At 39.7% G+C, this 23,915-nt stretch overlaps 1 protein-coding gene across 1 annotated transcript in view; it reads right to left on the bottom strand.

The window, feature by feature from the left end:
* The window catches only part of NID1 (nidogen 1), a 70,069-nt gene that overhangs the window by 5,790 nt on the left and 40,364 nt on the right, over nucleotides 1-23,915 (bottom strand). Inside the window, exons 11-18 of the mRNA XM_063124347.1 lie at nucleotides 23,121-23,264; nucleotides 22,530-22,652; nucleotides 19,724-19,939; nucleotides 17,089-17,261; nucleotides 14,839-14,965; nucleotides 9,300-9,471; nucleotides 4,834-4,991; nucleotides 1,139-1,262 (exon numbers count right to left, since the gene is read on the bottom strand). Of these exons, the coding sequence (XP_062980417.1) occupies nucleotides 1,139-1,262; nucleotides 4,834-4,991; nucleotides 9,300-9,471; nucleotides 14,839-14,965; nucleotides 17,089-17,261; nucleotides 19,724-19,939; nucleotides 22,530-22,652; nucleotides 23,121-23,264 (1,237 nt within the window). The remainder of the gene's footprint in view (nucleotides 1-1,138; nucleotides 1,263-4,833; nucleotides 4,992-9,299; nucleotides 9,472-14,838; nucleotides 14,966-17,088; nucleotides 17,262-19,723; nucleotides 19,940-22,529; nucleotides 22,653-23,120; nucleotides 23,265-23,915) is intronic.

The raw sequence follows: 23,915 nt of genomic DNA, 5'->3' as shown, positions 1-23,915 counted from the left end.
ATTTGTGTTGGCTGCCCTGAGAGAAATTTCAGAGAACACTACCCATATACATTAATTCTTGAAGCCCAAAACACTTAGTAAAAATCTGAGTGGGATCTGTCCTCTAAAGCTGGTGTATCCTCTCTTGATCTGGTGAATCTTAGCGCTCATCTACACCAAGCAGATATTCCACTATGAAAGTGGTATGAAAGCGGTTTATAAAAGGCAGGAGCCACACTACTGCTTTATAGTGATACTGAAGTGCACTGACAACTGTTGGGGCCCATGGACACACACCATATACCATTTTCATACCACTTTCATAGTGTTATATCCTGCTTGGTGTAGATGTGTCATGGGCCCATACAGTTGTCAGTGCACTTCAGTACCACTATAAAGCAGTAGTGTGGCTCCTGCCTTTTATGTATCGCTTTCATAGTGGAATATCTTGCTTGGTGTAGATGAGCCCTTAGATATAACCATTCATGTTTAAGAAACAAGCATGTTTAAGAAACAAGCAAGAAGTAGTTACTCGTCTCAGTGGCCCTTCAGATGTTTTGGCCTACAATTCCCATCAGCTCAAGCCTGCATAGCCAATGGTAAGGCATGATGGGAATTGTAGGCCGAAACATGTGGACAGCTACAAATTGCCTGTATTTGCCTTAAAGCAATGCTTTCACAGCTGTCTACTGTGACCCAGGAATTTTGCTGTGTTTGCTCTCAACTGTTGTTTTTAAATAACAAGAATGTGTCTACATTATTGTCCAGAGCCATCCTAAAGATTTCAGTCCTCAGCCTTCCACATATTATGGCTAAAATATAGAGGCTCTTTATTATGATTTAACATCTGGAAATAGAAAAAGAAGCAGGGTTTCAATTACCAGGTTCTGTATTATATGTTACAAGTGCTGCCGTAAGGCAGGGATATTACCTTCCAACTTCCATTCCTCCACATTAAGGGTAAACAAACAGTTAACACAAATACATCCTGCTGAGGAAGTCTGCTTCAGCTGTTTGTCTTGACAGGAGACTGAATCCTCTTAGGAAAAATATACACACTGCCAAAACAACAAATGACGTTTCTACGAGACTAAAGTTGGGGCCGGGGGGAGGGGGCAGGAACAAGACACAAGGACTTTTTAAACACAGATAATCATACCTTCTCCAGTCTGTGTAAAACAAATTCTTCCCATAGCTTGTAACACTGAAAGGATACTGGATTCCTTCAAGGATCTTTCTCCGACCAAGCTGATTGGGATCCATACATTCAACCCGTTTGGTGCCTGAGTAGAACAAAACAAATGGGTCTTTGTATGTGACAAATAGTCTTTTTGTAGGGCAGGGACGTACTGACTCAATAATAGGAATATGTATGGAATTTATGGTTTCCTCTAAACTTCTAGGCTCATCCATGCCAAACTTTGTCCACATCTCTTCCAGACAATCCTTTTTTGTGAATAGTCAGTTTTCCCTGATTCCTATGAACTGTTTTGTATTATACACACCCTATCCACAATATAATTTTTAGTGTTGCTTCAACCACAACCTCCCCATGCTTCATGCAAAAAGTAGCCTTATGCAGACCTTCTTAGGAACGTAGGAAGCTGCCTCATCCCGAGTCAAACCCTTGGTCGATCCTAGCTTGGTATTGGCTTCACTGTGTGGCAGTGGTTTCCCAGAGTTTCAGGCAGGAGTCTTTCCAGCTCTATCTGGAGATACCAGGGATTGAACCTGGGGCCTTCTCCATGCAGAAGGGTTGTCGCCTAATATCCCTGAGCGACAACCCTTCCCTAAATGTGTGTTTGGTTTCATGAGAAAGTTCTTACTGCCTTCTAGTTCAAACTATGCCCATGGCCTACCTGGAAGAACATTTTTAAAAAATCAGTTAGCAAGCATCTAGCTAACAGTCTACAGTAAAATTGCCTTTTAGAATGCCTTTTTAATGCATCGATTAGAAGAACATTTCTCCAAGATCTCTTTGTAAGAATTGCATCAAGGAAGATTGAAAATATTATTTATCTATTATAAACATTTGTTTACTTTACAACATGAACTCAGAACTTCACTCTTAGTAGATGAGGAAAAATTTGTTAGAGAGAAAGTTGTAAGTAGGCATTTGCAGCTTATAAAGTTAGATATGTACAGCAGAATGTGTTTATGTGAACTGGAGATCATATACTTTAAATTTAAATTTTGTGTGGAAATTCAGCACTCTTAGCTGGTTTGTATGTCATATCATTTTGAATATGCACACCCTGGCGCGCATGCACCATGGCTTGTCATGTTGTGCAAACCTAGGTGGGTGGGTTATGCAAGGGTTAAACATGGGTTGTTCTAGGTTACGCAAGGGTTGCATATTCAAAATGGCATTTGGCACATGCCGCAGCCATTGTGGCTTAAATAAACCATGGTGAGCTGATTTGATCATGTGAACCAGGTCTATGTCTTATTTTAGCATTGCATGCTAGATTGAATCAGATAATGCATGTTTTGCCTTATTCTGAAATGTTCAAACAATTTGGATAGGATTTTACTTACCCTAACTGTTGTCTTATATCTTGTACTTAATTTTTTACCTTGAGGTATCTTTCAGTTATAAGCAATAGTTGAAAATAAATATAAGTGCAGTGAGGTTTTAGAATTGTGCTGCTCTGACTCCTACTTCAGTCTGACAGACCCATGTCAAAGTCTGCATGTATAGACTCCCATGTGCATAGGCCTGATCTGTGTATTCATTGACCCAAAAAATGAAGTTATAACAATAGCATATCGGACTCTGTGTCCTTTTATTTGAACAGGACTCCAATTCGTGGACATCTGGGGTGGCCTAGGGAGAACCAGAGCAACATGATCCTGAACTACCACCATGTATACCATGAGAAGACATCTGACCAGAGCTAGAATCTCTTTAAACTGAGTATTCAATATTCAAGTCCCTTCACTTTCTTTTATAGCACTAGAGTGATGAGAACTGACCATGCATCTTGCCCCATTAGCTTTATCCTTTATCTCACTTGTCATGACCTTTTAAATCAAAAGTGCAGACTCTATGCTATATCAATTTTTGGAAAGGATGCTTTTGTTTAGTACAAATGCATCAATACAAAGATCTGCCAACAAACTATCATGGAAGGACCTGGACATATCTGAGATTTTTGACTTTTTGTTTATTTCAGAAAATAAAATACCAATATTGCTTGGTGCATTTTTGTGCACTCCAATGCCCTAGATAGTATCTAATTAAAGTTAAAAATAGAAATAGCCTCAAAGTTTAAAAAGGAAGAAAAAAAGAAGCATAATTTTAGTATGTATGTAGAACTCAGCTGAAGAAGAGAGGAACATAGCTCAAAGAGTGACCATTTTATCAACAAGCAGGCCACACGTAAAGAAAATGAGAGCTCATGTGTTTACTATAACAAAGAAAGAGATATGGGGAGTGAGTGTGCTTCTAGACAGCGGTTTTTTTAAAAAACAACAACACCAAGATGAAGGGATCAGTTGTACAGTTCTGACACTAAATCAAGAAAGCCATGCTCAAAGTTCCCTAAATTAAGTAAGGGTACTTAGCCCAACCTGTTCAAGACAAAGTTCCATGTTTAAAATATATCAAACCTCAGAGGACTGCAGTTAATTTGCAGGTATAATTTGTAAACTGATGTAATGGGCTTGTTGTTATTTTCATGAACTTGGCAAATGCTAGTATTCAAATGGTACTTAGGACTTTTTGTTTTGTTTTTACAATTAATTTATATGACATGGCGCAATAACCATAAGATGACTCTTACAGGCCATTTTTGCGTGAGAAGGAACTCTTGTGACTGCAAGAAAAAAAATAGCAGTTCTGGTTGCAGTTATTCAGAAAGTGTTAAAAACTAGCTTGGCCTTTGGGATAAAATGAACTTCTATTTTACTTGCCTCCTTGTTTTTCTCTTTTCAGAATCTTGATCATCACATTTGCAAATTTATCTGAATGACTACAAAACCAGGATTTTCATTTTTGTTTGTTTAATGAGAGCTGGAATAGGTGGACTCCAAAGCTGTCATATGGATTTGCCCATACTTTTAAGAAGACAAAACAGAAACAGATGGCTCAGCTCACTCTTTCCTCCTCAACTGGGCACAGTGAAATCAAAGGAGGGCAGAAGCAGAACCAGATGTGTTCAAAATGAGGGCCCCCGGGGAAGTAAACAGCAGCCAACAAATAGAAGGCTGGCCTAAAGAACCCCAGGAATGTCAATCAAACTCAACGGATGGATGGGGTCAACGGATTCCAGCTCCTAGAAGGCCCCCACATCTATGATCTTGACACTGTCCTTTAAGTGTAACAATGGAGGCTGGAGGCTCTGATGTCAGTGGAGGCAGTGAATCCACTCTGAGTTTCAGTCAGAACTCTAAAGGAATTCACACCTTGGTTAGCTCCTTTAGAGTTCTTATTGATTCTGACTGAAACCTGGAGCCGATTCACAACCCCACTGACATCGGAGCCACCAGCCTCAACTCCAGTATAAGGTTTTGGCAACTGTTAAGTTTCTCAAATGCAAAAATTAGAAGTTCCCAAACCCTTACACTGCATCACAATTCATTGGGCAGAGTCAAATCTTAATTTGATCTGAGTTCAATTATCTGCTTAACTATGGATCTCGCTTAGTGTCCTTGAGGTAGTAACTATATTTCAGCCAAACCTGTCTTGGAGTTACAGAAAGAATAAGTGTGATAAAAATCTGGACCACTTTCTATGCCAAAAAGTGACACTGAAATGATAAACAACCACCACCATCATTTTAGGAGTCCCCCCCATTTTGGAGCCAGTGGTTGATCAATTTAGTTCCTTTTACATTGTGGATAAGCCTTTACCTGCATCTACCCAGCATAACGATGAAGAGTAAGTGTCAAATGTCAGCCCGTTCGGTAGTCCCAAATCATCTTTAACAAGTATTCTTCTATTTGTGCCATCCATGTATGAGGTTTCTATTTTAGGAGCTTCTCTGTTCCAGTCTGTCCAATAAATATTTCTGGATATACAAATAAAAACAGAATGTGAATAAGGTGTCAGGAAAAATAAATAGTCTGATTAATAAGGGAAAAGCTATGAGTACCCTGAGTAGTACACTAAACCAGTATCTGTTAAGGCTGCAATCCTTTATACCCTTATCTGGGATAACTTTCATTGAACACAGTGAGACTTACTTCTGAGTGAATCCCACCTACTTAGTATTTCTCTTGTTATGTTAATCATGTAACACTTGTTTACCATGGACAGATTGTATATTCTAATTTTTTAAAATCCTTTGTTTAAGAGACAAGTTAAGATGCTTAGAAATTCACTTGTCCACTCCAAAACATTAAACTCATAAGTACAGCACCATGTGCATTGTACAGCACCATGTACATTGATGGTGCTATATAAATAAATAAATAATAATAATAATAATAATAAGAAGAAGAAGAAGAAGAAGAAGAAGAAGAAGAAGAAGAAGAAGTAAAGAGATTAACTTTTGCACAGCACCTAGAAAATTCTAGGCAGTTTATACGTACATAGAGATTGAGAGAGAGAGAAGATGTTCTATATCAGCCATCTCCAATCTTTTGGACTACATTTCCCAGCATTTCTGACCACTGGCTGTGCTGGCTGGAGTGAAGGGAGTTGAAATTCAAAGCATCTGGCAGACACAAGATTGGGGAACACTATTCTACAGTCTCAATTGTACTCATTCAACACATAGTCTCTTTGCCTTCCCTTTTAGTCTAATCCTCTTCCTCTGTAGGGCTGGGAGCAACAAATATGTTTAATACCCTATGGGACCTAGTGCACACTCATATTGCCTTGTTTTCTCTAAATGGTTTCATTTGGGTTAGAAAGAGTGCCATATTCCAAAGAATATATCATTAATATTAATCATTATTATTATTATTATTATTATTATTATTATTTTATTCAATTTATATCCTGCCTATATACAAAATACCACTGGTGGCATGATTACAAAATGACTGCAAACTACGCAAAACTATAGTTCAAAGCAATTTTTTTAAACTGCTGTATGACATGTATTTGCAGTGGGGTTCTTCTAAAATCCTACTTTCATACACCTATGGCAAATTGTCTTGATTGTATAATGATTAGAATTTTCAATATTTACAGTGGTAGAACACTGCTTAACCATCTGCCTTAATTACATAGGTGATCTTATGTCCATATAACCTGGCTACAAAGAGACAAACTTCCTTATTTTCAATCACACAGAAAAAACGCATATGCCTTTTCAGAGTGTGCTTCACTCTTCTTATTCAGTGAAACTAACCATTTAGTCAGCTTGAAATTTTTTCAGCAATAAATGGCCCCAGTTCAGCCTCTCACCAACTGTTTAAAATATTGTTTTAGACATGTTCCCTGTTGGTGCCAATTAAAGTGCTTTTGAGAAAGTTCAACAAATGTAAACATTGCTTTTGCAGTTAAATCTTCACAAGCAGATTTCAGTCTGCCCATGGACCTTTCTAAGCAGACACTGAAGTTCAATATTTATTTTATTTGTTTCTTCACCAATGAAAGGTTATGTAGCACTATACAGTGATACATAGGAGAATGAAAAAAACAGGCGTATAGAGAACCCACACACCATCCGGAAGGAGTGGTAAAGTGACAGGTTAAAGGCCTCACAAAGAAAAACTATACTCTGAACAAGGATCCTTCATGCCAAATCCCCAAACAGCTCACTATACTGAATGGAGTTCATGAAGCCACTTGGAAGTTCTCTGGAGGCTGCTATGGAGAGATCTCAGCAATCGCCACTACTCAAGTGACTACACAAATTGTATGCATGCAACCCCCTGGAATGTAGCTTTTCTATAACGTTCATTATACAAAATCAAACACACTCAACTCTTTATTATTATAACATCACCCAGGAGGAAAAAATCCTCTTTAAACTGTGAAAACTCAAAGCAGAAAAGCTAACAAAGCTTCTGAATTCATGTCATATCCAATCAGATTTTCCTAGGTTTAAGAAACAAATTCTGCTGGAAACCAAGGGATATGACAAATATCTGTTGGGATGTTTTGTACTTGTAAAAACATATGAAGAGCTATGCTGGATCAGACCAAGGGTCCATTTAATCCAGTATTCTGTTCAGAGTGGCCAACCGGCTGTTGGTCACGAACCCACAAGGAGGATGGGAGTGCAACAGCACCACCAACCCACCCATGTTCCCCAGCAACTTCTGTACAAAAGCCTACTGCCTCAGATACTGGAGGTAGTACGTAGTTAACAGGACCAGTAGCTTCTCCTTCAGGAATGTATCTAACCCCCTTTTAAAGCATTCCAAATTGGTGGCCATCTCTACATCTTGTGGTAGCCAATTCCATAGTTAACTATGTGCTGAGTGAAGAAATACTTCCTGTTAAAATGTCTCCCTATCCTCATTCTCTATACCATACATAATTTTGTACACCTCTATCATGTCTCCCCTTAGCTTCCTTTTTTCCAAGCTAAAAAATCCCAGCTGTTGTAACCTTTCCTCAAAGGGGAGATGTTCTAGACCCTTAATCATTTTAGTTGCCCTTTTTTGCACTTTTTCCAGCTCTATAATATAATTTTTAAAATACTGTACACAATATTCTAAGTGTGGTTGCACCATAGATTTGTATAAAGGCAGTATTATATTGCCAGTTTTATTCTCAATTCCATTTCTAATTATGCCTAACATGTGCCTTTTTTACAGCAGCCACAAACAGGGTTGGCATTTCCATCGAGCTGTCCACCAAAGAACTATTTCTTGGTTGGTCATTGATAGCTCAGGTCCCATCTGGTTATACTTGAAATTGGGATTTTTTGTCCTGAAGTGTATCACTTTACACTTGCTTACATTAAACCACGTTTGCCATTTAGATGCCCATTCTCCCAGTTTGGAGAGATCCTTTTGGAGCTCCTCACAACCCCTTTTTGTTTTAAAGACCCTAAATAATTTGGTGTTATCAGCAAACTTGGCCACTTCACTGCTCACTCCTAATTCCAAATCAACTTCAAACCCAACTGATGGGATCTGAGCTGGCAGTCATTGAACAAGAAAGAGACCCTGGGGTTGTGGTGGTCAGCTCAATGAAAATGTCACCCAGTGTGCTGCAGCTGTAAAGAAGGCGAACTCCATGTCAGGCATTATAAGAAAATTTATTTATTTATTTATTACATTTCTATACCTCCCAATAGCCGAAGCTCTCTGGGCGGTTCACAAAAATTAAAATCATAGTAAGACAACCAACAGGTTAAAAGCACAAATACACAATACAATATAAAAAGCACAACCAGAATAAAAACGAAAAAAAGGAATAAAACTGCTAGTATCATACTATCTTTATACAAATCTGTGGTGCAACCACACTTAGAATACTAGTCACCACACCAAAAAAAGATATTATAAAACTGGAAAAAGTGCAGAAAAGGGCAACTAAAATGATTAAGGAGCTGTAGCATCTCCCCTATGAGAGAAGATTACAACAGCTGGGATTGTTTAGCTTGAAAAAGGGAGGCTAAGGGGAGACATGATAAGACATGTATAAAACTATACATTGTGTGGAGAATGAGGATTGGGAGACATTTTTCTCCCTCTCTCAAAATACTAGAACCCAGGGTCATCCCATGAAGCTGATAGGTGGGAGATTTGGGACAAATAAAAGGAAGTACTTCTTCACACAGCATATAGTTAAACTATGGCATTCACTACCACAAGATTTAAAGCCAATTTGGATGGCTTTAAAAGGGGGTTGGATAAATTCCCGGAGGAGAAGGATATCAATGGCTACTAGCCCTGACGGTTATGTGCTTCCTCCAGTATCTGAGCCTGTATGCACCAGTTGCTGGGGAGGGTGCTGTTGCACCATGTCTTGCTTTGTTGGTCCCTGGTCAACAGCTGGTTGGCCACTGTGTGAACAGAGTGCTGGACTAGATGGATTCTCTATCTGATCCAGCATGGCGCTTCTTATGTTCTTACCAATCCCTGTGGGACCCCATTATTTACTCACTATTCTCCCTTCCATTGGGAAAATTTACCATTTATTACTACTTTCTGTTCTTTAAGCAGTGATTGATCCATAAAAGGATCTCTCTTCTTATTCCATGACTGCTAAATCTGCTCAGGAGTCTTTGTTGACAGACTTCGTCAAAAGCCTTTTGGAAGTCCAGGTAGACAATGACCCCCGGATCACCCCATCTGCATGTTTTCTGATACTCAGCACATGGAAAGAATCTGACAAAGGTCCTGCAATAAAGTGACTTATCAACAAGCATGTTCCAAAAATAGCAGACGTTCATAAGGTGTTTTCCTACCCTCTCATAGGATCTGCTACAATGGCTCTGGGGTTCACAAGGTCAGTGTCAAAGAGTACTCGGCGCTGGCTGCCATCTAGCCTTGCGACCTCTATTCTGTCTAACTGAGAATCTGTCCAGAAGATGGTGCGCCCGAGATAATCAAGAGCTATTCCTTCAGGACTTTCCAAATCTGGAACAAAGGGAAAAAAGAGAAAATGAAATCCTGAAATAAAATATAGTTTATCTAAGATATCTCAGCTTCTTTCCCTATTCAGGGGAAATAAGTTCACAAGCAAAATAGTTTAGCAGTTTCAGCTAATTCCCAATTAAGGTCTAAAATCTGAGCACTTTCCTTTGAACAAAAGTACAACAAGATCAGATTGTGAAGCATTAGATTCTTCCCCAAGTCCTTAAATATCCCCATAATGCCAAGTCTAATAATACCCTAAAACAATGGTGAGTAAAAAATGTATCACAATAGAATTCAAAAGGCCTTTTTAATTTGTAAAAGCATGCGGATGCTTATTTCAACTTGAAGGAGTCGGCTGACACATTATGGGCTTTTCTGTTAATAGGTTGCTTTCTTGAGACAATGGAAATGTCTAAGATCATAATCACCAAGCTAAAAATAATTTCCTAATTGTACAAATACATTTTTGGATTGTTTTATTAATGCAGAAGTACAATAGCGTACAGTTTCAGAGTTCTTCATAGCTTGTGCAAAACCTGCACTCCGACAGAGGACAGCAGACAAATCACCATGATGTATCAGGCCAAACATTCTATGTACACAAATCATCCATGCTGGAGAAAGTCCATGGATATATGTGACAGAACTTCCACCATATAAGAATTATAATGATAGATTTGAAATCCAGATCTGTCATGTCATGGTTCCTGCTTAAAAACTGTGAGATGAATGGCAAATAAATGCATCAGCATAATGCATAATGTTTCAGATATCATTGCATTTTCAAGCTTATCTGATCTCTATGTGGGAAGATGTTAGAGACTATGTATGTATACTCAGAAGTAGGTGTCCAATGGATTTACTTCCAGATAAGTGTACATAGGATTACAATCTTAATTTTTTAAAAATAGCTCTGGAGTCTGCAACAAATGCAGCCAGTCTTTCCCAAGAGTTACCAAGCTAGATGTGAAGGAAGTGGCACTTGTAGCAACAACAATTGTTTGCTCAGGGATATTGGGAGGGATAGAGCTTTGCTGTAACAAGAAAGCATGGTGTAGGTGAAAGACTTAAGGTGAAAAACCCTGTTTTTGTGAAAAGTTACTGAAAGGAATGTGGTGGGGAAAATTGGGATTTATGTGCATATGCTCAGAAGAGCTACATTTATTGTAACTTAACTCAGGGATAGGGAACATGGAACCCTCCAGATGTTGTTGGACTGCAAGTGCCATCATCCTTCACCACTGGCTCGTTTGGCTAGGGCTAATGGGAGCTGTTGTCCCACAACATCTGGAGGGCCACAAGTTCCTAATACCTGACTTAGGGTGTATGGCTGGCTGGGGAATACTGGGAATTGTAGGGCTTTTTCTGTCCAAATATGCATAGGATTGCATCCTTAATTGTTATTTTAGCTTAAGAGTCCTTAGCCATGGATTTACTAACAGAGCTTGGACTTGTCATTTATTGCTGTGCCTTAGTCTTCATCCATAAAATGGGACCAATGTCCCTCTAAGTAGTGTAAGTGCAATGCAGTGCCAATATGTGTATTATATTATTTGACTTGCTTTGTAATCAATGCTTTGTCTCATTGTATACACTTTTTGTTCTGCTTTCTCCTTGGGGCAATTTGAGTTTAAGATGTACTGCCTGCCTGCTAGGCCAGGTCACTGGTCACTACGCCTACTCCATTCACAGCTGCACAGAAATGTCCCCGTTTTCATCTGTATGGGATATTGGACAGCATGAAATTCTAAAAAAAACAACTCAGCAGAGGTTCTATTAAAATTATGGTTTTTGCAATTTTTATGTATTTGAAGTCTCAAAACATGGATTAACTTAAACTTCCTACCAACCATGTGAATCTTAACATACTATTCTGAAAGAGACCTGCTCCTTCAGTACTAAATCCTACAAGTAAAGAGACCCGCAGTGGGCACCTGGAGTCGCTTGATATTCATGAGACAAGTCCTATGGGAATAATTGACTGTAGACACAAAAATCCCATTGTATTATTTTAGAAAACAAAATAGGCTTTACTAGGAATTGGGATGGTCTTACAAATATGCCAATAAAAAGAACAGAAAAAGCAATGCCTTCTTCTGATAACAGGGCCATGAGTTAAACTGTAGATCTGTTAAAAAAAAAAAAGAACCCCTATTTTCGAGAAGTAATCAAGCTTTAAAAACCAACAGTGTTGATCTTAGATAACAGGATGGGACTTAAACTTCAGAGTGGTTAAAGATCTTGGAGAGCAGATTTAGGTTTGGAACAATTCTGAGAAACGTATGTGCAAAGTTTTCCTTGGACAGTGACCAGGTCTAAAGCAACAGGAAACAGCAGATAATGGCTTACTATCCTGGCCCCAGGGCTTGCTGAGCTCAAACGCAGATTGAGGAATAAATGATTTTACAAAGCTATATTCGTTCAAAATGCATGTTATGGTTTCTTCTGCTTGGAAAAAACCCATCTGATTCATTCAAAAGACAATGTTGTTTCTTTTCTTTTTTTAAAGAACAGGCTGTTCACAATTGAGGCCAAGTCCGTGAATATAATTTCATTTCAGCTGAATGCCACACAAACTCTGCTTTATATGTACAAGCGCACTAAAAGTAGGCTATTAAACAAAATGTGTGAACGGCCCTCCAGGAAACCCAAACTCCATGAACATACAACAGTTCAGATCCATACTCCATTTATTTATTTTCTTATCAGGCTGCCTAATTTCTCCTTTTTTCCCCTCTAGAAAAAGAAAAAGAAAAAAAAGTATCTGGAAATATGCTGTTCCTAGCTCCTGCCTGCCTCAAACAACATTTCGTAGTTGGGTGTTCTACTCCATTTTTCAAGCAAACCAACTGGGCCAACAGAGGCACAAGGATGTGACTCTGCTCAAACAGTCACTGAAGTTAACAAAGAATGCAAATTATAGGCACTCTTTCTAAATTTGCAGTTTCCCATAAATTACCATATGCAAATTTTATGCAAATCAGAAATACCTTTTGTCCTCTTTTAGTGATCTATGACCTCTTTTTTGATGACTCACAAGTGGCCACCTTACTGCCATGTTTCAGCTATCAGTGCCTGTGTGGTCTAGAGTAAAATTTATTACCAGACTGTGGGGCAAAGCAGCCAGACTTAAACCCTGACCACCTTTGGATGCTATGGAATTTACAACGCATGTTGTGAGCAGCCTTTCTCCCAGCTCAGCAGTAATTTCTTGCAATTTGACTGCATTAGTATTACTGCAAGACTGTCTGGAAGGAATTGTAGTCTCAGAGTCTGGCTTATGAAGAGATATACAAGCAATCCAATTTATTAAATAGCAGTAAGGGGGAACATTTCTCCCTGTGGAGTAGTCTCTGCAGCTGTGGAAGTTGGGAAACTTGTAGAATTCACAGGCAGTGCAGCTGGAGAGACAGACAAGAGCTGGAAGGGGCCATATAACAGGAGAATTCAACTATGAACTATCAGAACATTTGCATTAAAACTTTTAAATGATCTGTACAAGGACACCACACAAAACTTATGAAATGTAATAAATGTTGTAACAAGGAAGACAAATGTAGATTATATAATTAATTTCATTTTCAAAAGCACTTTTGATTCCTATGATCCAATTTGGTTTCTGCATTTTGGCTGCTTTACAGTACAGTTACATTTAACCCACTTCACACATTTTCTTTTAAGTAAACCACCAAACAAAGGGTCATTTTTGCCACTGAGGCTACAATACTATATACATGTACCTGGGAGTAAGTCCCATTGGACTCAATAGGACTTACTTCTGAGTAGACATCCCTAGGCTTGGGTTGTAAGGGTCATTGCCGGCAATAAAATAATGGGCAGCTATACAACTAGGCTCTAATTATGCAAGCAAAATGATATGCAAGATTGCTACAACAAAAGCAACAAATTCTTAGGCTTTATTGTTAAACATTAAAATTGAGTAATATAGGGTTTAAATCCAACATCGTGCAAGTGGACTTCCACTCACACAAGGACCCTTGCTGTCCTTCCCCTGCTCTGCAGCAGATTGGGGAGGGGGGACTGCAGGGGGATGAAGGTTTCCATTTCACTGGCAGATTGCCAGCACAGATACATAACCTATAAATACTATTACAAAATAAGAAATGTTAATAGCCATTAAGGACCATTTACCCTGGGGGGGAAATCAGTATTCACTGATTTCACAGTATTCACAGTATTCTCCAGTTCCACAAAGAAACGCTAAATCCACTATTTTTTAAATATCTCTCTCCTGCTGATATTCACCTATGAAATAAGGAGATTTGAGCTCAGACAGGCTTTTGAATAGTGAATAGATAGTAATGTGCCCCTGCAAACCTATATAAGATTGCATATGTGGATATACTTAATAAGTATACGAAGTCCATGGTCTGCTTCTATTAATACCTGCCTAAAATACATCATGCAATGGCTAGCAACACCCACAAGGGCAAGCAAAAGCCCACAAGCTGAACTAATAAAGGGTGTATTTACATTAAGGGGAAATTGCATTGCTTATCCGGAGTGTTTGTACTTCTTGCTTTTTGGCATGATTGTTATGAGCTTAATTACATGGACAGAGAGGGGTAACCACATGGTTTGAATTAAATACCTCCCCTCTATTCAGTTCCATTGAGACAACACCATCTAGTGGCAGAAGATCCTGCTTTTTTCAGATGTTATTACTTTAACAGTGGTTCTTTTCATGACGGAATTTCCAGCAGCTGCTGTGGGAGACGTCCTGATTGTTCATGATGTTGCAAACTTTCGTGAGCTGTCAATCACGATGTGCAATAAAACACTCTTTGAGAGGAGCCCATAGTTGTATTCCCAAATTCTTTTGTACCAACTTTACACAAAAGTATCAGTGCTAGGCACCAAGCTATTTGGTTGTTTATATGAGAAACGTGATGGTGTTTCTGTTTTTGGTTTTAAATAGTTGAGACAGTTTGGTACCCTTCCCCCCACCCCCATGCATGTCCCTGCCTTCCAAGAAGGTACAGCCATGAGGCTCTGGATGGACTCTGATGCTGGAAATCATGGGTGGTATTCAATTGGTCCCACCACTGAGCTTCCACTGAATGAAGGGTATCCAAACTAGCAGAGGCTTCCATAAGCAGAACAGAGAGAGGCAATTTTTGGCAATTCCCCCTCCCTCCTGCAGTCTCCAAAATCTACACCAGAGGGATGAAGAGCACTACTGAACAGTGTGGGTGGTGGTGTAAAAGGTTGCAGGAGGAGGGGGAATAGCCAAATGTCCTGTTCCACTGCTGGAACTCTTCGCTGGATTGGAAAGCCTTCTATCAGCAGAGGGACCCGAACTGGAAATAACCCAATGTTGTGACCAAGAAATACATATAGCCTTACCTGTTTTTATGATGGATGTTGGCTCTCCTCCACCCAGGCTTGCTCGACTAATGGATGGGCTACTGATGTCTGTCCAATAAACCATCTTCTCCAAGCAGTCATAAGCGACTCCAATAACAACTTTATCCTGCAAGTTAGAAAGACTATTACAAGTCTCAAAACATACGACACTTCTAATGCTAGAAGAAATGGGTAAGCATTACATTGGTTAAAACTACCTAGATAATCTTTAGAGAAGAGGTGAATGTTAAAAGTCTAGTAGGTAAAGGATCCAACATAAGTGGCAACAGTAAATGAAAAGGTAAGAGCCGGGAGCAAAAGCATCATAGCAGAAGGGAAAGGGGCAGATTTTCACATAAATCTTCAGGACCTCCTTCAGTCTATTCTGAAAATAATCTGAAGAAACAGCACAGGAAGACTGGTGCATCTAATAATTAGAGCAAGGATGGGAAACATGTGGCCCTCCAGATGTTGCTGGGTTACAATTCCCATCAGCTTCAACCAGAATGACCAAAGGTCAAGCATGATGGGAGTTGTAGTCAGCAACATCTGGAGGGCCCAGGTTTCCCTTCCCTGAATTAGTGCATTGGAACCAACAATAGCCTTCCACTCATGGGAGGTCTCTTTTACATTTCACACTAGTGCACTGCGTGTGAAATGGGAAATTAAATCCAAAGATGTTGTACTGCTTATTCCATTGCTACTGCAACCAGAAGCAGAGCTGGTATAGAACTTGCCTATTATGGCCCTGGGTGCAATCTCATTCAAGTGTTTGCGGAACAGCACTAGTGCATATTTTTCTTCCAATCAGTCCTTCGGATCCAAGTAATACATTTTTCACCTAACATAATAGTTTGGGAAATTGTAATTTCTTCAGCACTATGGGAAGACTCTGATTCAGCAGCAGAGTCCATGCTTGCATACAGAATTCCCAGATTCAATCTTTGCCTTCTCCAATTGAAAAGGGCAGCAAAAGACCTCAGCCTGAGGTCTAAGAGAACTGCTGCCAACCAGAGTAGACAATAGGGCTGGACAGGCAGTGGTTTGACACCATATAGAACAGCTTTAAATGTTCATAAGCACCAAATTTGCACTATAGGTGCTGGTTGACAGATAAGGTTAATAGAAAATCCAAATTTGTTATGCAAAATCATGTGAATTTTGATATTTTCATATTTTCATGAGGTTCCCGTCCCCCACAATTTTATTGCCTTTATACTTCCCTCTTCTTATCACTGTTATGCCTTTATACATTCAGGCAATATTACAACCCACTAAGTTTCGTTGTGCCTTCCAGCTACTCTCTTATACTCTCATGGCTATTTTCCATGATAGTTTGTGGGAAAGATGCCTACAAATGTTAATTAGAACCTGTAAGTTACAGTACTACAAATGAAAGAGGAAAAGCACAACTCATACTAAATGTATAGTGCACATTTGGAAAGCCAAATGACACCAAGGTATCAGTAAAGGAAGACAACCTACTAAGAATCAAAAGGAGGGACAAGATGGAGAGTACAAGGGAGCCATTACATAGTAAGACACTTAATTGAACTGCAAGAGAAGATGGGAGCATGGAAAAATGACTTACTTGTTCATTGAGGCCAGACACAGAGAAGGAGCTAGAAAAGAAACACATGGACGGGTATAGGAGACTGACCAGAGTACAGGAAATTTTCAAGGCAGATTATAAAATTTACAGCAGGAGGAGAGAGCATCAAGAAGAGGAAGATAAAGAGGAAGCTTAGTGGGTGATGTTTAAAAGCTGCATAAAGTTTTATAGCCAGCTAGTCTGGACAGCTAAAATTCAAGAGTCCCAAACATTGTTTAAAACATGAAAACTTTATAGGGTTTTTTGACTTGCTAAGGAAGCCAATAAAAATTAGCTCTACATACAGTACATGTTCATTTATAATAGCTTTGAGAGGCTATGCCAGAAGGAAGATTGTGCAACAGGAGCACATTTTTCTTTGCATGTATTTCCCCATCCTAAAATTACAAATAAAGGTATAACCCTAACTTCAAGATTTCAGGCTCCTTTTTTCCTGTAGTCATCGTAACCTAAACTCTCCCTATCTTTATTTCAGGGGCCAAAAATGTTTAGGAAGTTAGGTTAAATTTAAACATTCGGTGTGCAATTAATTGCTCCTGATACTGGTTTGAATTTTATTTTTCCATAGTAACTGTTCAGATTAAAAACCTCTGTTTTCACTAATGCAAACAGTCACATGTTGTTCAAGGTATACTTACTGGCACATACAGCAAAGCTTTTGCATCTGATTTCCTCATATCATTCCCCTCTAGAGGGACATGGTCAATCTTTCCACTCTGAGCAATGAGTAAGTGTGTTCCTGGAGGCAGAGGAATTGCATCTGGTTTTACGGAGGGTCCGACTACTACAGGCGGAGCAACTGTCCCCAGACCTTATTGACAGAAAACACATGCAGTCAGATTGTGCAAGCACAGAAAGGCTAAACTGCATCTGCGAGACAAGATTGCTCTACTGGATACAATCCAGCCAAAGTTTAGCAGATCGAAGCAATGCACATTACAATAGGAAAGAGTAAAACATGCTTACGATTGCACCAACCCTTTGCACCCATACTTGGGAGTATGCCCCTTTGGCCTCAGTGGCCTTTCTCCAAGTAAACATGCATAGGTTTGCACCGCATGCTTCATTCATAGAAATTAATGAGATTTAAAAATGCATAACTTTACTTGAATCATGCCATTATAGGTACATATAAAAAAGCATGGTAGAACAGAGCTGTTCATTGCCTTGTATGGGGAGGGGTTGTGGCTCAGTGGTAGAGCACATGCCCTGGCATCTCCAAATAGGGCTAGGAAGGAAACTTGCCTAGGGAGCCTCTGCCAGTCAGTGTTGGAAATACTGGGCTAGATGGACCAAGTGTCTGAGTGGCAGCTTCTTATATTCTACATTTCTTTCCTGAAGAGATGGGGCCATGGGAAAGAGAAAGCTTCCCCATCCACACTACTCAAAAACACTACCGTTTACCTGTGTTATTTCCCAAATCGCCAATGGTCTTATCTCATTTGTTCATAAACCCATTAAATACTGGCCCAGTGTCAGCACCCATCATAGTGAGGAAAATGCTTGGGTCTATGGACCCAGAAATCAAATGAAAACTAGTGAAGGTATCATAAATCTGGCATTATATGACATAGGAAGCTACCTTATATTGAACCATTGGTCCATCAAGCCCAGTATTGCCAACACTGATTGGCAGAGGCTCTCCAGGGTTTCAGGCAGGATTCTTTCCCAGACCTAGCTAGAGATGCCAAGGATCAAATCCGGGACCTTCTGCATGGAAAGCAGGTTCTCTGCCACTAAATTACAGCCCCTCTCTGTGCAGCCCACCCCAATCAATATCTGATGGCATTGCAGATCAGCAGTAGTTTCTGAGCGTTCTTCAAAGGCACTTATATATAGGGCATATTACAGGAACAACACAGGATTGCCCTTGCCTGGAGAAGACCTACAAATATAACTGTTCACGTAGCCAAACCCCCGATTGGCAGGTTGTGTGGCTGGAGCACAAACCGTTGTTGTTGGGTGGCTAGCCAACATGACCCTGAAACCCCTTCATTCATTGAAAGAATGTCCAAAAGGGTGTGACGTAACCCTTTCATGGCTAATAATATTGAAAGCAAATAAGAGGTCCAGGAAAACCTACAGGGATGCAACTCCCTGTCCAACTCCCAGCTCAAGTCATCAACTATTTATGTATTTAATAAATCAATATTTTTTCTAGGCATCATAAAATTTTACACACAATACCATAAAAATACAAATAAAACCCCAATAAGAGCAATCAACAATATCAACCAAACATACCAACACATCATAAAGTATAATATGAATACAGAAAGTAAAATGACCATTAGTTAGAACCCTATCACAGGGCCTAAAATTTAGTGGTTAAGATATATCCACTAAAAATACTAAATTACTTTAAAGCTCTGGGAGAACAGAAAAGTCTTAGCCTGGTGATGAAAAGAGAGCAATGTGGGAGACAGCCAAACTTCTCTTGAGAGAGCATCACTTTGAACTGAGCCTGGAAGCAAATTTCGAGCCATTGCTGGCAAGAAACGAACACTGTAATAGGATCATAATGCCTAGTCCCAGTTAGAATGATCACAGCTATATTTTGCATTAGCTGAAGTTTCCAGACCTTCTTCAAAGGCAGTCCCACATTCAGCATATTACAGTAATAAAAATGGGAGGTTACCAGGCATGGATCACTGTAGCTAGACTATCCTCCTCCAGCAAGGTTGTAGCTGAGATACCAACTGAAGCTGGTAAATGGCACTCTGTGCCACAGAGACCACTCGATCATCTAATGACAGTGATAGATCCAGGAGCACCCCAAAGCTACACAAGCTGATGATCTTTCAGGGGGAGTGCAACTCCCTCTAAAACAGGTTGAACCTCTCTCATCTGGGCTGAGGAACCACCCACTGGCAATGCCTCCATTTTGTCTGGACTGAGCTTCAGTTTGTTAGCCCTCATCTAGTCCATTACCATGAACAGGCACAGCCCATCACCTCCACACCCTCATCTGGCTCTGAAGAGAAGGAAAAGAAGAGAAGTGTGTCATCTGCATACTCACGGCAACACACTCCAAACCACTGAATGACACTGAGTGGGGTGACAAAGGCAGTTGTGTTCCAACTAGTAACTTATTTACAAAGATATAATAGCTACTGTTGTGCTTGGTCATGTCAACATTTTGAACATGGCTTAAAAACATGAACAGCATATCTGCCTAAATGTATATGAAATCATGGAATAGGGTTGTACAAGGGGAGCACAATAAACATGAACCTAAATGAGGAAAATAAGCTATAACCTAATGCCACTTACATGGAGGTTGGATTCCTGGGCCACTTCTGGTACCATCAATCTCATTACCATCTCTGTCTACACACCAGCAATATCCAGTACTTCCACGGCACTGGGTAGGCAAATAATTCCCATAGACGTCACATTCAGGAATAAATTGGCCAACTGGTCTGGGTCCTCTTGGACCAAAAGCCAACATTTGTTCTCGTTCATGCTGACATTTTGTCTTCTCTAGTTCTGTGAATAAAAGTCAAGATCAAAAAGAAAAAGAAAATAGAGATGCAAATGTCTCTTTCATTTTATTTCTATAGTATTCAACTGATATGATCCCACTGTAGCACATTCTAACAATATATACTAGCCAAATTTAGTTCCCAGGAGTTCTGCAAGATGGATTGGAACTCTTATAGGCTGCATCAAAAATGGCTGGTGAGATGGTTCATCAGTCAGACTTCTGGCCACAATTTTGGAGTGGCCCAATTGCAGGGGATAAACTCCTTCCTTTACTTCTAAGTTCCGGGAGGTAACAGTTGAGAACATAAGAAGAGCCATGCTGGATAACACCAAGGGTCCATCTAGCCCAGGATGTGGCCAACAAGCTGTCAATCAGGGGGTTCTCGCTTATCCCCTGTGCAAAGGACTGTAGATGCCCAGAAACTTATATAACTCAGCATTTTGGATAACTGAGAGACAGACAATTTAAACTCAGCTGTACATGCTGCTTTTCTTCAACAAACAGGCACTTGTAACACACAATTCTAAATGGGCAGCCAACCTACACCAGCACAGCATACATTCTATCTCTTTTTGCATCTCAAACTAAAGACTGGTAAGGCTGTTGCACTTTCAATGACATCTGAAATCAGTTTTACCACCAATGGTGGTAAATCCTCTAACTGTAGAGGATCACATGTGATCTTCCATAGTAAGTTAGAACAAGCACTAGGTTAGCCTGAGAACCTCTGTAAGCTGACTCACAGGCTTCAGGAGTTGCAACACTACACTATACTATATACACTATACTACATCTACCAATACCAATACACTATACTACATCTACCAAGCTCCTACACTATACTACATCTGCCAATTCAGCTTCTGCAGGTTTTGTGGAATGGAGAAGCTCCAACATCCTTCTTGGATATTCAGCTTTAGCTGAAAGGCTGCCAGAAACCAAAACATCAGTGGACTGATCTTATAAACCTATGGAGATAATAATAACCCTACAGTTTTGGCAAGCTGTATTGTATTGCCTAAGGTTGTAGCAAATGCTTTAAACAAATAGGGACAGGAGACATATTACAGCCACTAGAGAGATGCAACTTTTAAATTGTAAGCAGTTTCTGTGCAGTAGCTCATCATGCTCTCTGCATGATGTACCTTTCTCCATGCTACTACAGGATCTTACTAGTATTGCTATTATTTTGCCATGCCATAAGGGTAATTACTTAGTTCATATGCTGAAATTGCCACCATGTGGTGGCAACCACCATATGGAATAATTTTAAACCGTGGCCTATACATAATGTTCATGAGGTGTACAGCCATTTTTTCTGTGATCTTGTAGATGAGTGTATCAAAAGAAGTCATATATGCTTTTTAAGTGATGCTCCTAGGTAGCTTCAAAGAACACCAGATTAACGTATCACCATTAGGATGCTGTTGTTGTAATCCATTCAGTTTTGCTTCTGTCATTAATCATAGCAAATATGATACCGGGTTTTGTCACCAATGCATTTCCCATGTGAACTGGACTACACATATTAATAATGGTGGTAAATGACTTTTAGTGGTCACAGTCCCTAGCCAGAGAGTCTGGGCTTGTTTCTGTTTGGTAAACACAGCCTATGGGAGCTGAAGAGTTGACAAGGTTTGGACATCTGTTTCTTTTTGAACTGAAACAATGGAGCATGAGGGAATAATGAAGTACAGACATTCTTGATAGCTGCTGGAATGCCATCAGTAACTTACATCAGTAACTCTTTTACTAATGAGCTGGCTATGCCCTGAATATATGTAAAATTCCAGGCATTTTCTACAAGCTTCAAGAAACTGATTTAGTATGTAAAAATAATTACTGCATTTGCAGAATCAAATACTCTAGTTGAAATTTAGAGATTCTGAAAGCATTTGGACTATTTGAGTTGACTAAAATAAACTGCCAATTTCACAATAGCTGAAATTACTTTTACAACTGTAGCCAAAACATTATTATAAGCAAAGTGGAATTGGAAGGCTGTTCCTGTTGCTGGGAGAACCACCATATTCTACGCCTTAACTACAAGATTATTTTGAGTAGTGAGATGTTTTTGAGGACCAATTATACTACACAACACAAACAAAAACAAGCCTGGGTGGTCCTCATTCCTCTGACTTGCCTCCAGAAAGGGTGAAAATTTACCCTAGAGCTGGCATATTTATTTTCCCTTCTATTAGTATCAATGAAAGGCAGGGTGGGGTGGGGAATTAAAAAGCCAAACACAAAAATGCAGCATGGAAATATTTGCCCAACTTCCACCCTGTCTGCCACAAACAGATGTATTAAAAATAATAATGGCTGTGTTAGTGCTACAGAGCAGAAAATGGGTCAAATTTTGCTTGTTCTGAAGCTAAATTTTGACCCTTTCAGCACTCTGTAGTACTAACAGTTTTTTTTCTGAGAGCCCCTGAGAGTACAGCTTGAAGGGGGTAATGGGGTAGGGGGTGAAAATTGTTCCTGGAGCCCCCAACGTTGCCCAGCCATAATTTAAATGGAATCCCACTTTAGCTCTTTCCCAACAGTGTACTTGTGTTAGGACTTTTAAAAAGTAATTCTGAAAAAGTTTACCTCCCGGTACACATTGGAAACCATCCCCACGATAGCCTGCTTTACACTGGCAGCTGAAGGACCCTGGTGTGTTGTAGCAGAAAGCATCTGGATGACAGCGACTCAGCTGACATTCATCTACATCTGTTAAAAAAAAAAGGATTAAGGTAAGTAACTTCTTGCAGTAATATGCATGCGAGGACAGCCTTAGGTCCTCTGCAGAAGGACCCTTTTCTTTTCATTAGCAGCCATGGAATAAGTATCTCATCCAGCCAATATGCAGGCCAGCCATGACCACATACATTGGTTAAAGTTCACTGGTGCAATGAGCCTAAATGTTCATCGAGTTACCACTCAAATAATTGTTATCTGAGTTTCATGAACAACAATTCGTTATACATGAAGGGATTGTGGGTTTGCCAAATGGTTGCAAAGTATAGGGTCATAGCCAGGCTAGACAGCAAAACAGTCAGTTAAAGTGATTCGGAGGGGGATAGAGAACCCAGGATATAAATTGAGCATACTGGGCATGGCAGACCAGATGCTAAACTAGAATAAAGCAACATGCCAGCTCTATGCAAGATAGAATGTGGAGTAAATGGTGCTACTCACCCACACAGGAACGTCCATCTCCAGAGAAGCCTGGGAGACATGCACAGATGTAAGAAGAGCCACCAGTGTATATGCAACGGGCATGTTGAGGGATATCACAAGTGTGTGTGCCTGTCACACAATGATTGACTTCACGTTCAACAGCTAGAAACATGTACAAAGAAGAATGAATGTTTAATATTTTTGAATGGAAATTTTAAAAGAATCAACCAGAATCTTTGGTAGATTATTTACTAGTATTATGCTATGTATATATAAAAGTTTGTGCCTCAGCACACTTTTTGGAACAGTTACTGCACTTTCATGGATGTGCACAAATCACCTTGACAGTAAACAGAGGGGAAATTTGCACACCTGCAGTAACACAACAGGTCCCCTCTACTTACTTTGCAGCCCTTAAATTTGCACAAATATTCCTGACAGCTTTACAAAATAATAATAATAATAATAATAATAATAATAATAATAATAATAATAATAATAATATATCCTTAGGAGGTAGCTGAATGAGACAGAGTAAAGGGGGGGGGGCTGCACCAGCAGTATCATCTCCACCAATGGGCCCCCAATCATTCTGTCCAATACAGCTGCCTCTTCAGGACTTTTTCAAAAAACTGTCAGGAAGATTTGCTGACATCTGCTGAAGCATACTATCCACAGCAGTACCTTCTCCAAAAAGGAACAGCAAAAAGTGGGGCAGGGAGTTAATACCTTTCCTTTCTGGACTAGCTGCTGACTAAGAGAAGTATTGAAAAAGGTGGAGGACACTGAGAAATGTCAGTTCAACTCTTAAAA

This window comes from Elgaria multicarinata, chromosome 4, assembly GCF_023053635.1.
Source record: "Elgaria multicarinata webbii isolate HBS135686 ecotype San Diego chromosome 4, rElgMul1.1.pri, whole genome shotgun sequence".
Classification (NCBI taxonomy): Eukaryota; Metazoa; Chordata; class Lepidosauria; order Squamata; family Anguidae; genus Elgaria; species Elgaria multicarinata.
Note: the sequence above shows the minus strand (reverse complement) of the source record. Positions and strands in the feature narration are given on the sequence as shown.